This window comes from Clytia hemisphaerica, unplaced genomic scaffold (assembly GCF_902728285.1).
Source record: "Clytia hemisphaerica strain Z4C2 unplaced genomic scaffold, Clytia hemisphaerica genome assembly, whole genome shotgun sequence".
In the NCBI taxonomy this organism is placed as follows: domain Eukaryota; kingdom Metazoa; phylum Cnidaria; class Hydrozoa; order Leptothecata; family Clytiidae; genus Clytia; species Clytia hemisphaerica.
Window position 1 is genome coordinate 412,821 of NW_027103622.1, and position 13,856 is coordinate 426,676.

A 13,856-nucleotide genomic window follows, 5' to 3' on the forward strand; every position below is an offset into this window, starting at 1 on the left:
TAGAAAATATTTATCCTCAAAAAGCTTCTAAACTTATTTATTTATATTAAGTAATGGTTCTATCATGATAATCAATTGCGTGTCCCTCAATAACATTGTTTTATAAAAGGTTTGTAGCTCTAATTGCCACCCGGTCAAGTTTTTAACCCTTATCAATAAACCAATGGAGATTAGGTTTTTCTCCTTATATATTGCAATTTAAAGAAAGACATTTATTGAAAAATGCTTCTTCAGAGTTGTTGAATCAATCCCACTGATAAAATTTGAATAAATATTTTTCAAGTTGACGGTAGAGTGTATTTTGTGTAACGGAAGGGACAAATTATCAGTTGATGTGTAAATCATTTTGTAATATGTCATTTTTTTAAAATATTTAACTTATTTTTAACAATGGAACATCTTTTTTGGGTATAATAGAAGGAAGCTAATTAAAGGGTCTAACAAATCTACCAAAACTATGATAAATACCGGGTGATCCACGAAAAAGTTCGGACAGTTTTCGTTGGCTAGGGTCTGAAATAAAGGTAATATAAACTTAATCTTTTTTTTTTAATGATAGAGGATGCTCTAACTTAAACTTTGAGCTATTACTTTTTAAATTTGGTTCAGTGGTTCTTCATTTATGAGCTTTTAAAGTCAAAATTCAATTATCGGAGAGTGCAAAAACACGTCAAAAATGAGGTATCAAATTATAATTGTTTTTTTATCTTTAACATTGTGTTTTTCGAGTGTGCGACCTCGTTGATTAGTGTTGTAGTTAATTAAAGTTTGTAAAATAATAAATTAACAACGAAGTAGATTTATATAAATTTATTGTAAATATTTTTATCAAAAATATTTTGCAAATAGGCAAAATTTGCCTTCTTTATGAAAATGTCGCGTCTTATGAAAGAACAGAGAATGTGGGTTTGCCTGGAATATGCTAGAAAGTGTATGGTGGTGGTTCTTTTCTGAACGAATAACTTATTGTTAATAAATTCTGTGAAAGTAAAGAATCTAAAAAATTTTTTAAAATTGAATAAAAATATCTAACATGCTCTTTTCTAACGATTTAACGACCTTGCTTGATTGATTGATAATAAAACAATTTGATACCTCTTTTTTGACGTAATTTCGCTCTTTCCGAAAAGTGAATTTTGACTTTAAAAGCTCATAAGTAGGGAACTTGTGGGTCAATTTTAAAAAGTAATAGCTCAAACTTTAAGTTAGAATATCTTATTTCTACATATTAAAATTTCAAGCACTTTGAGACATTTGTTCGGCCTCGAGACGCCGAAAACTGTCCGAACTTTTTCGTGGGTCACCCGGTACTATCATAAAATACCAACTAAGTGATAAAAGCGTAACGTAACGTAAAGCGTAACGTAATTAAAAACAGAAATCCATCTACGCGCAATATAAGAAATTACGTAAAAGCCAGGAAAGAACTTGAGAATACATACCATTCCGAGCAAACAAAATACATACAGAAACAGATTGACGCGATTAAGACTGCAACTGACAAACAGCAATCTGCGACAGCCTGGAAAATCGTGAACGACATTAGCGGTCGAAAGGGTACACCGCAAGCAAAACTCAAAGGAGAAAGTCAAAATGAAAGACTCGACAAGTGGAGAGAACATTTTTCTAATTTACTGGGGAAAAGTCCTAATGTTGTCAATGAGGAGATAAAAAACGTGATTGATCATGAACTTCCTATTGAAAAAGGACTTTTTAGTATGGATGAACTAGAAAAAGTTATTAAAAAGTTGTAAAACAACAAAGCTGCTGGTCTTGATGGAATACCACCAGAATTGTGGAAGACCAGTCGTTTTAATGATTATCTTCTGCAACAAAACAAAATATCGGACTGGACGAAAGGTTGCATCCTACCTTTCCCCAAAAAGGCGAATTATCTCTCCCTAACAACTATAGAGGAATCACGTTAACCTGCATTGCTTCAAAAATTTACAATTCCCTTCTTCGTGACAGAATCCTTCCAGAACTAGAGAAAGTGCTCCGACGAAATCAAAATGGCTTTAGACCTAATAGATATACACAAGGACAGATTCTAACAGTCAGGAGGCTGCTAGAAGGAGTGAAAGCCAAACGAAGAAGAAAACTGAAGCAATGAATTTTAATCAAGCTAACAACATTATGATTAAGGCAGCAAACGGAAACCCGTTAAAGAACGTTGACAGTTTCGTATACCTTGGAAGTGAGATTTCCTCCACGGAGAAAGATATCAAGATCAGAATCGCCAAAGCATGGTCTGCACTCAATAAGATGCAAGTTATATGGAAGTCAAACCTCTGTAAAGACCTAAAACGCAATTTCTTCAGAGCTGTTATAGAGTCTATCTTACTATATGGCTCAGCCGCATGGACGCTCACCAAAGCACACGAAAAGATGCTAGATGGAACGTACACACGGATGCTGCGTGCAGTTCTAAACATCTCATGGCAACAACACCCGAGAAAAGAACAGCTATACGGGAATATACCTACAATTCCACATTAATCTGTGAAAGACGCTTGCGTTTTGCAGGCCACTGTTTCCGAAGCAAAGATGAGCTGGTCAGCGAGCTGATTCTTTGGAGCCCAAGACATGGTCGTCGTTCTGTTGGAAGTCCAAAAATCACGTATCTGGACGTTATCTCCCGCGACACTGACTTGCCCCCAGAAAACCTCAAGACAGCTATGATGGATAGAGACGGCTAGAAGGATCGAGTTTCATTGGCCCGGGCAACCCGCCCGATCCGATAAGGTAAGTAACGGAAGGGACACTTTTCTGCTTATTTTTCATCAAACTGCATCAAATGTCATTGAAGTGTTTCAAACCTTTTCAGCTTGAAACACATTGCAATGTCTTCAAATACCTTAGTTTTGAACAGAAAAAACAAAAAAGTCTCAGAATTTTTATCATATTAGCATTTATAAAAAATTTCCGTAACGGAAGGGACATTCGTTACGGAAGGGACAACAAGATTCACTTCACAGCATCTCCATGAGACAAATTCTAAATCAGAAATACTTTTATGAAAATAAGTAGTCCAATGGGTATAGAAACTACACCAAAGGAAAATGATTCTTGCGAATCAGTTGACTAAATATTCCAAATCACACATGCGTAACGGAAGGGACAAATTTGGTGACCATCTCCCATGTCAGGAACAATTTTTGAAAAAACTGAGCTTAGAAATTAGATGAGAGCATGAAAATGGAATCTGGGAACATCCCAATGATAAACTGACAAGAAGAGGCCCAAAAAGTAAACTTGACTAGGTAATTTTGACTAAAAGTAACTAGCGTAACGGAAGGGACAAAATCAGGGTACCAAACTGTACATTTTAGAAAAATTTGCTTGCTGGGCAATAGATACACGATATCATGATTAAATCTGATGCAAAAGTCTCCTCTTTTGTGAATGCGAATGAAGTTAACTTTTTGAGTAGGTTTTATGCCCTAGAGAAAAAAAAATTAAGATCAAGTTCAATTTTTTATTATTTTTTAAAGAAAAATTGAGATATTTGGACTTCAAAGGGACCTCAAAGGTGCAGAAATTATTTATAGATAGTCACATTATATTTTTTAAAGGGGTATCTTATCATAGAACAAAAAAAAGTTAAAAGTTTTTAGTACTTTGGCTTGATTTCTTAGTTATGACCGGAATAAGTTTAAAAACGTAACGGAAAGGACAGTGTACCAAAAATGTGGCCTTTACCCACGTGCAAGATAATAAGAAAGGTGCATTTATCTAAGCAGTAGTCGCAGGCAATAGATTTATGTTTCCTTATCTTGTGTATTCCAAAAACCTAGGACATCTGTGATTTCAGAGCATTCTGAATCATACAGCATTGGGAATGAAAAGAAGGACTTCTCTATTCAGTACTTAGAGAGCATTCACTACTCTACTCTCTCTGAGAGAGAGTACTTATGGAACAAAATGTTTGCGGGGGGTTTTGAATATCCAAAAACTTTAATGCACGGCGCTGACAAAAATATAAACAGCATTGAATATGACATCATTAAATATGTCAATATCAATATCAAACTGCATTGGTGTTACGCCCAATCGCACCCACCCACAGGAAAGTTCCAATTTTTAATTATTGAGGAAATTAGGGAAACCATCAGTACACCATGTGGATAAAAATATATGGAATGAAACCTAACAGAAGGCTTTTGATTGATTTATTTGAGAGAAGTCATAAGAGGTTCATTATTTGTAAAACATTTATGTTTTAAAACCTACGAGTATAGCCAATGTTGTTGACAGAGAGTTTAGCTGCATAGTTTGCAGAGGGGTATGGATATCCTCGGGATAAAACAGACTGTGACCATTTGTATATGATAAAGTTTACCAAATCTCTACCCCCTATACAAAGTTCTCCTACAAATTTTCCATCTACATATTAAAAAGGGGGCATGCAAACTATGCAGCTGTGTTAATCAGGTAGGTTTTTATTCTATGCAAACTTATATAAAAAAGACCAAGGAAGTCCTGGCTGGATGAAAAGACACTCTTTTAAGAGCAATTGCACCTAAGAAAATCCCTGAATCATCTAAAGTGGGATCATTGATGTCTTGGATTTTTTTCTTTTTTAGATATGTTGTGGGGGTTCATGGGTGGAACAAAATTCTAAAATTTGAGCCTCAGAGCTCAAGCCGTTCCCGAGATATTGCATTTTGAAGTTTCAAAAATGTCTAAAATACGGACTGGTAATTTACAGACCAGAATTCCAAATTGCTATAACTCCTTATTGGTAAGTCCAAATGACATGAAATTTTGCACAGATACACAAGACCATAAACATTTTCTAAAAACAAAAACAAAGATTAAAATTTTTTTTCCAAAATGGCGGATATTTGAAGCCAAAGTTTTGAACTGCTTGAAAATACCGGTTGGATTTGATTCTCAGTTATTCCCGGCCCAAGATTCCAAATTGAATTTCTTTTTCAGATCCTGAAAGATCAATCCTTTAACTACCATATCAAAAATCTGTCGTGGAGAATATTTTGGCTCAATAAATCAATTTCAAGATGACCTATATTTTCCGAAAAATTCCCTCAACGCCTACAACAAGGCTTTAACAGGACTCCATGTACTGGAAGGCTCAAAACTGGTTTAATGATTGACAGTCCATTCTGGACAGTGTGTCATAGACTGATCAAAACATTAGAGGATAGTCCTCTATATGCAAAAGAAATTCATAATTTTCACTGCCTGCGATGATATTAAGAGGCATTTTTTAAGAGTTTCAGGGTGTGGTACCTCATCCTCTTGGATTGTGATGAAATTTTGACCAAATGAACTATCACACAAAGAAAATAAGACCCAAAATTTCACCTGATATCTCACTTAGTTTTGAAGATACGCGTCTCAAGATAGGCACTAAGCGAAAATTGACACCTAAATTTCATGAACTTGGTGAGGAGCAGATTTTGAAGCCAATGAATTTTTATTCAAGACATTAGAAAGCTGATTTATATACGGGATTTCAAGAACTTTTTAGGGTATCAGAAAAATCAAATTGATCTCCAAAATTTTCCCCGGAATCTTTAGCACCTCCTGTAGAGGGCTTCAGACTGGCGTAATCTGGGTTTGGAGCACGTTTAGCTGGCTTGATAGTCCTTGAGACTTTTTTAAGCAAACTTTGACCTGGAGTGGTTTTACTGGTAGGTTTTGGCACAAAAACAACATTTTCAGGATTTCCATTTGCGTAAACTGTCAAAAATGGCCCGAAAATTGCTATTTGGCAGATCTGGAGCAAAATTCAAGATGGCATTCTTTTTTGCGGCAACAACAATTTTTTGAAACTTTCAGCAAGGCTTCCTTAGTAGGTCTAGTTATAGCCTCAAAAAAATCTCCGGGGTTTTTAAGTCTCTTAAAGATATGTCGATTGAAAATTTTGCTTAACTTTGTTGTTTTTTCCCTCTTAAATGCTAAATCAGGCCCACTTAAGGGCTCTAAAGGTTAATTTTTGTCAAAATATTGGTTGATCTTCTCTAGCCAACTAATCATTGGCATTAAGGGAACAACTGTAAAAGATTTCAGGTCATTTCCATCAACAGATGACATTTTATGACTGTTTCTTTATTTTTTAATAATATAAATGTAAAATAATATGTAAAAAAATGCGAGACTGACATCTGGCCTTTCCTACCATTCCAGGGCCTATATTTTCAGGAGAAGCCTCAATCTTTATATACAACTTTGGTCCAAATTTCATGTTTATACCATTAGCCAAGCTGGAGTTATTTTAAAAAACAAATTTTGCTGACGTCAGCATTTTTTGGTTTTTGTGATTTTTTGCAAAATTGGCAAAACCTAAATTTAAATAACACCGATTTTCATGTTCTACATCGTAATGCGCTTCTTTAAAGGTATAATTTATTATGCTAGGAGGGGTGGAATTGCCTCCGAGAAATTGAAAAAAATTTGGACACGCATTAATTTACCCAAGCAGACAGGTCATTCATTTGAGGGCTATGCATGTTTGCCTCCACTGATGCAAGTTACCCGATCTCACGGTATGATATCATCAAAAAAATAACAAGAATAAATCTTGGCTCATCAGTCGGGTGTTTAAGATATAAACTGCAATTATTGCTCTTTTCGACAATTATTGCCGAAAACTGGTTTTTGTTGGAAATGCAGATAGCAAAATCGAGTCATATGTAAACAAATTTCCAACGGGGGTTTTGTTATCTCTTTCTGGCTGTGTTTCGGCATCGATGCAGGATCTTTTAGCATATTATTTTAGAACTTTTCATGTTACTGTGCAACGAAAAATTGAAAAAATCACTTTTAAAAATCCGAAAAACCTTTTTCTTGATGCAATTTTACTATTTTCAAACACCTCTGACATCTTTGCCCTTAAAAGGACAACGCATTTTGCTGAATCAGCATTTCGTCATTGAAAAAATTGCTGTTTTCGGCAATAATTGTAGGCTGCATGCATCCCCAAATTAGTTTTGATATCAGGGGGGGGGGTCGGTACTAAAATCTCAGACATCATGACATTTAGTGACGTGGTGGTACTGCAAAAAAGCTCAAAAATAATTTTAGTACCATGTGTACTAAAATACCAAAAAGGGTGGTCCCTTAAAGAAATTTTTGAAAAATCTTAGTATTTGTTCTAATCAGCCAAAATGGAGCATTTTTTTAAAATTTGGAAAAAATTTGATTTTTTTTTCAGAATTTTCCAAAAATCTTAAAAATTTCAGAATTTTTCAAATTTTTTAAAATATTTTTTAAAAAATATTTTTATGTACAGTTCGCACAGTTTATAATAAATTATATTATTTGCCAGATTGATGCACTAAATTCGATGATTGTAACAATGACCCATTTTGGTAAATTTAAAGCCGAAAAGGGCAAAAAATGGTGGTATCTATGTTAAATTGCTCAAAATTTTTAGTACATGTGTACTAAAATAACATTTTCGAAAAATAGGTGGGGGTATGTCAAAAATTAGCGAAAATCCTTTTAGTACTCATGTATGTCTTACATTTTAGTACTGACCCCCCCCCCCCCTGTTATATAGGGGATGCGAATCGGGCTCTGATATCGCTTCCGAGAAAATTACTGAATAGCTCTATGTATTTTGCAGAATTTTGGCGACTTGTATTTTTCAAAAAACTCGATGTGTATTGTTTGAGTTATTTGATGACGTAAATAGAAATCAAATAAAGATTCAAATAAAAAGAACATATGGCTAGAAATCTCTCTTTCTCAGCCTAGACTAATGTTAAATTTCGTTTCTGCGCAAATTAATCACATTTTGTCTCGATAACCTCATAACTACGGAACTTATCGTTAGAGACAATTGAGCAAGAACAATAGAAAAAATCTTTATTTGGCTCTGTAGAAAAATTGCAAAATAGAAACTCGCTTAAATTCACAATACTGATTCTTTACCCCAAAACGAAACTTTTCTATTTTGTAATCTTTCTTACATCCCCTACGTAATATAGAGTACTTTCGTTTCCCCCCAACTGCGAGGGAAAATGTTAGACCGCATGTTTCCTCGCGGGTTTCCCGCGTAATTATTTGTGTGATGTCATAATGTTATTGTTCTCTTCTCAGATTATTACTGACGGCACTTCAATCGCTTACGGGATTGGACAATGGTTGACAATAGATCGTGACGTATACAACAATTTGATGACGCGGACGAATGAAAGTTCATTTTGGGTGGCTTGATAACCCAGCCGGCACACAACGTTTTCAAAACGTTTTTTTTAGGTTTAAATTACGTTGTGAAAAAACGCGTTGCCAAAAAACGTTTTTTCAACGTTTTTTCAACGTTGTAGATAAAACGCGTTATTTCATAACGTTTATAAAACGTTGTTGAAACGTTATAATCCAAACGTTTTTTAAAGGTTTTGCTAACAACGTTTAATAAACGTTTTTTCTAAACTTGATTTAAACGTGATTTTGATCAACGTTTTTTAAACGTCTATAAATTTCTGAGACTTTACCTACCTGCTCTGAAATATAGGAGAGATATTCTATATAACTTTTTCTCATTTACTTTATTGACTTCTCTTTAAGTGATAAATATATTTTAATAAAACGCCCACTCTCTGTTTGAATACCTCGTAAGATCGCCCACCCGTAGATTCTCTCCGTCACGCCCTTTCCAAATTACAACCCCCCCCCGCATCCGCTCCCCGTCCCACTCGCCGCCCCCATGCATCGTACGCCGAATTAACAATGGAATGGCTTNAGAATAGAAATTGTGAAATTCTCTCCGTCACGCCCTTTCCAAATTACAAACCACGCACCCCCCCCCATCGTCCTCCAAATTAACAATGTAATGGCTTCTTTTTTGGACAGCTTTCGAACGTTCGAACGTTCAAACGTTCGAATTCGAAATCACTTGTAGTTCAAAACAAAAATCAAATAAAGTAAAGGTTCTGTAAAAGTTGGATGTTTCATGCACGAAGACTGGAAGAAGCTGGTTCTTTTACAAAAATCAACTAGATAATGTAAGTAGTTTACATTAAACTGAAAATGCTTTTGATATTCAAGTTAATTCTTAGAGGCTTTATCGGTGTAGCTTATTTCAGGTTTCAATTTCTGATGATATTTATTTTTGAGAGCAAACCTTGGAAAGATTACATAATCTTCAGTAAACTTCATGTTAAAACTTTTTATTTTAACTTCTTTTCCCTCAGATTCAAGCTGGAGTGTATTATTGGTTTCCTTATTGCGACTATCCTCAGCTGACTTTGTGTGGTCGCCAGCAGAAAGTACCGAAAATATGCTAGTAAAGGTAGGTGAAATGTAACAAGACTTTAATAATATCTTTCCCAAACTATGCTAATTTCTTGTTAATACCCCTGCCTGCATCACTGAGTGAGCTTAGTACTTTAAACTACTGAAATTTGACTTGGAAACACCCCTGTCTCAACGACAATAATTTAGCAAAGTCCTTGGTAGAATAAATGTATCTTGGTAGAATACATTTCGTGAAACATAAAGTTTGGCCATGAAATTTAAGAAGTTTTTTCTTTATCCTTCTGGAGCATTCTTTTTCCCGTGGAAAGAAAAGATAGTTTTCAACGTCTCAACCGCAGCTAAAAACTCTTGTTAAACATCAAATTTACTATTCGTCTTTTATTTTTTCAGGATCGCAAATGTGTGAAGGAGACCAAAGAAATCGCAATCAAGATATCGTTTTTTAACACTTCGAATAGCAATCATACTGGAAACGTTTGGAATGATTATCACAAAGATGCCAGAAAGGAAGGACGATTTCATTACGTTTAATATATACTGATTGTAGATTTTCATACACAGAAAATTATATAGAAAAGAGCATTCAAAGAAAAATAAAATGTGTGTACGGTCTTTCTCATAATAGTGCAATGAATAGGAATTATTTTGGCAAAGAACGTCTTAGAGACGTGTTAAAACTAATCTAAAATAACTTTTAAAGACGTTTTTAAGTCGTCTCAGAAATGTACCATACCGAAATTAATAAAATTAAGACAGTGCTGCAAATAAGGAAATCTAAGTTGGCCGGTAATTTTTACGAGCGTAGCGAGTAAATTTTGAGCAGGGGGTCTGGGGGGCGCTCTAAGCCCCCAGCGGGGGTTCTAGGGGGCGGAGCCCCTTAGAAAATTTTGGAGTCCGAAATGACCCTTACATTGGCTAAACACCTATTTTAGTTTAAAATCTGTTCCTCTTTTATAGCGGTATTAAAGCATCTAGTTGGGTTGTAAAGCACTTTTTTATGCTGCTACTGCACACAAGTGTTTGTAACGAAGAAATTTAGATAGGTCAGCTATCATATAGTATACATATACTATAGTATAATAAAAATGTTCAGTTTGAAGAGAGGAAGATATGGAAAGATAAAATGAATGATGCACTCGTTAATATTCTATTTTCACCTGATAATTTTTCTTTAAAAAAAAATTAATTTCATAAATCACAAGATTGTTACTTCCTCATCATTTTCTTCTTCCTGTTCTCCCTCGCTTTCACTACTTGTTTCGAATAAGGATGGCAACTGGAACTCCTGCCTTGGTGGTTTATTGGACTTACGTTTTCGGTATTTTTTTCGAGGCTTTTGATTCAATCGACGATCTTTGTCATTGTACCATTTACTCACTGCTTTTTCACAATACCGATCAATAAAGACTTTTAGTGTTGGCCCAGACACTTTAATCCGAAGCAGGGATGTTAAATTACTTTCTGTCAAAGAATTTCGCCAATCAGTTTTAACAATTCTCATTTGACTAAAAAACCTTTCAAGTGAGGCATTTGAAGATGGCGCGCAAAAACACAGCTCTGCAATCAAAAAAATATTGCTCCATCCACGGTCGTCTTTGTAAGGATTGAGGAACTGCCATACCTTGATGGGAGTGTGTATTTGGTGATTGAAATGTTTCATTGTGTACATGACTAAGCTGATGTACTCGTCAGTAACTTTTTCGAGTGAGATGTTGGGTGATGTCTTTTTAAGTATCTTTTCGAAGTGACCAAAGATATTCGATAAGCTCTCGATATTGTTCTTAAGCATGAAGTCGACTGATTCGATCGTAATAGTCATTTTTTCAGGCAAAATCCATTTGCGAGAATCTACAACGCGACAAACATCGTACAAAATAGCATCGCCAGCAATGGGAGTACCAGTTACATCGTCACCATCATTTTCGTCAGATAAAGCTGCAAACCTTTCTTTCAATGCTTCGAGTATTAGGTCGATATACTTTGTTGTATTATGTTTGATACTGTCGATCTCTCTTTTGTAATACTGAATAGTGATGTCTTGATATTTATAAACTGTTTTTCCTTTTTCATCTTGGTCTTCCTTTATGTTGGCAAAAACTTTTTGTAGGTTTGGTAGATTGAAAATAGTTTCAGGATTTTTCTCGAATCGCCTTTTCATAAGGAAATACGCCAGGAACATGTCATCTAACTCATCAACTAATTCAATGATTCCAAAATTTTCCTTTTGAGATTGAAGACTAAATTTCAATGCTGGATTTAACAGATCAATAAATAGACCACATCGGAGTAAAACATTTGCCTCAGTTAACAGTCTCCTCTTTCCTTCTAAAGTTGCTTTATCCGTCTGTTTTGAGGTGTCAGCAATTACATTTTCAAAGTGCTGCAAATAAAGTCCGAATTTGTCAACCAATCCAGACATGCTGCGTAGTACATGGGCAATCCAACGTGTTCCAGTTGCCTTTGCTGGCTTGACACAATTATCAGCAAACTCGTACATTTCTTTCAATACTTTATGTAGCTTACGTAATTCTCTTAACTTTTTCGATGATTTCTGATAAAGGTAGAAAAGATTTGTCAAGCTTTTTTTAACAGGAGCTAGAACATCATCAAGACTATCCTTTAATGCTAATTCAAGTCTATGTGACAGACACCATACAAAAACAAGCCATTCAAGACCATCCTCTCGAAATTTAGCTGCAAGTCCTGTTTTAATACCACTATTTACACTGGCACCATCGCTGGCTAAAAAAACGATTTTATCCTTTAGTTCTGGCATTCCCACGTCATCAAAAGCCTTTGTGAGAGCACTTTTGATTCCTGCTGCGTCCTGACTGGGAACATCTTTCAAAGCAATGAATGAAAGAGTAGGCTCGAATTCAGTGAGGTCAACAAACATCAGGTACACACATTCCTTTTCAATGACAGCAGAATCAGTACTTCCATCGCAAAATACAGAAATGAAGTTTGAATTTTTCAGTTTTTTCTTGACATCTTCCTCGAATATTGTCTCACTAATGACATTTACGAATTCTGTGCATTGTGTACGGTTTTTATAGGCAGTAACGTTGAATTTAATACCATTTAACTCAGCCCATTCTACCCAATCTGTAAAATCAACGTAAGGTCTGCCTTTGTATGCATTCAAATATGCGATTTGGAATAGTTTTAAAAGTCCTTCTTTTTCAGTGTTGGACATCTTTTTTAACCCTTTGACAATTGGTGCACCCACTGGAGTGTTCTAAAAAGAAAAAAGGCCATTCATGACTACCTCGTGAAAAAGAAACACTTAGTTGGTGACAAGTTCACCAGGGCAAATCTTAAAACTCACTCAGCTGGATACTGGGGGTAATGGTTGATTTCTTACCAGGGCTATAATGGCTGTTAAAATCCAAAATAATGATAGGTCGAATTTCAGTATAGTAGAACTTTACCAAGGTAATGTAATTGATACAAAACTATTTTTACCTGAGTTACAGTTTTTCTGTAAACTGCTCCTGATGCTTTGCATCTTTCCTCTTCTTCAAGTTCTTTACTCTTGTCATGCTGTGTTGTCTTTTCATGTTCAGCTACAGCAGATTTTCTGTAATTCTTAGATCCTTTCACAAATGCTTCCGAATAATTTTTGCTCGATTCTATTGTCTTTTCCCATTTGACACAGAGTTTACATGTCATTCCCTGAGAATGGTTTACATTTAACCATGAAAAATCGTTTTTCCATTTTTGAAGAGTTTTTATTTTTGGAAAATTTTGAGATGCCATGTTCCTTTCTATTTTGGCTCTTTCTTTCGCAAGAGGTTTGTTTGAGTTCATAGGAGTAAAAAATTCTCATTAACAACGCTCCACCGTATATAAAAAAATATATATAAAAGAATTTAAAGAGCATGTAGGAGGGAGAAAGAGAGGGAAAACAAATAAAAAGAAAATCTCTTCGAGAGGCGTCAAAGACTAACAACAGATTCATACAAAAGTGATGTGCAAAAAAGTGTGTTTATTGACGTCATAAATATCAGACGCAATCGAGTATTAAGAACTTTTTATAAGAAAGAACTTTTTTGTTATGAAAATAGCCAAGGTTGTAAATACGAAGGAACCAACTTTTTAGAGCAGTTCTTATAATTATAGTTTGGTAAGTATGAGGAACTAAAGAAATGTAATTAAAATGATTAAAAATTACGAAAGAAGCCTATAAATTTTAACCGGACAAAGTGAAAAAGTAAGCTTCATAATGACCGGTAGAAACTACGAAATGACCGGTAATTACCGGTCACCGGCCGTTATTTGCAGCACTGTAAGACGTCTCAGAAACGTCCTAGAGACGTCCATAATTCGTTCCAAAAAGACGTCTTTCAAGTGGCTAGGAGAAAACGTAGAAACAACGTTTTTTAAACGCCTCGCAAAAACGTAATCTATAAACGTTTGAAAAACGTTTTTTTGACGTTGTGAAAAAACGTTGTAAAGTGCGACAAATACAACCTGAAAAAAACGTTTCCAACGTTGTGAAAAACGTTTTTTAAACGTTTTTTAAACGTTTTTTTGCCGGCTGGGTTGTACTTGTTCGTTTGTATCATCTCTTGTATTTTTAGTAGTTCTTTTAACTGTTTCAGAATTGGGAGTGAGTTCTTCGTAAT

At 35.0% G+C, this 13,856-nt stretch overlaps 2 protein-coding genes and 1 long non-coding RNA gene across 3 annotated transcripts; 2 read left to right on the forward strand and 1 right to left on the reverse strand.

Annotated features, from left to right (window-relative positions):
- The first annotated feature begins 2,136 nt into the window (after positions 1 to 2,136).
- Positions 2,137 to 2,499, forward strand: LOC136802424 (uncharacterized). Its single transcript, XM_067059156.1, has one exon. It carries the CDS (start codon positions 2,137 to 2,139, stop codon positions 2,497 to 2,499), a length of 363 nt encoding a protein of 120 aa, XP_066915257.1.
- Positions 2,500 to 8,827: 6,328 nt separating this feature from the next.
- On the forward strand, positions 8,828 to 9,739 carry LOC136802448 (uncharacterized). The gene is made up of 3 exons (XR_010846003.1): positions 8,828 to 8,975; positions 9,165 to 9,262; positions 9,619 to 9,739. It is a non-coding gene; the product is annotated as an uncharacterized lncRNA (long non-coding RNA).
- A 617-nt stretch (positions 9,740 to 10,356) lies between these two features.
- On the reverse strand, positions 10,357 to 13,067 carry LOC136802449 (zinc finger protein 862-like). Its single transcript, XM_067059182.1, has 2 exons — positions 12,694 to 13,067; positions 10,357 to 12,466 (listed from the first exon to the last, which is right to left on the reverse strand). Exons 1-2 carry the CDS (start codon positions 13,036 to 13,038, stop codon positions 10,424 to 10,426), a joined length of 2,388 nt encoding a protein of 795 aa, XP_066915283.1. The 5' UTR covers positions 13,039 to 13,067; the 3' UTR covers positions 10,357 to 10,423.
- Positions 13,068 to 13,856: the final 789 nt, after the last annotated feature.

What these genes read in the sequence shown, in the direction of transcription:
- LOC136802449 (XM_067059182.1), bottom strand. Translation starts at nt 13,038, where the DNA reads ATGAACTCAAACAAACCTCTTGCGAAAGAAAGAGCCAAAATAGAAAGG. An exon ending in ACAGAAAAACTGTAACTCAG is followed by an intron (nt 12,467 to 12,693) that starts GTAAAAATAGTT and finishes TTTTCTTTTTAG; the next exon opens with AACACTCCAGTGGGTGCACC.
- LOC136802424 (XM_067059156.1), top strand. Translation starts at nt 2,137, where the DNA reads ATGATTAAGGCAGCAAACGGAAACCCGTTAAAGAACGTTGACAGTTTC.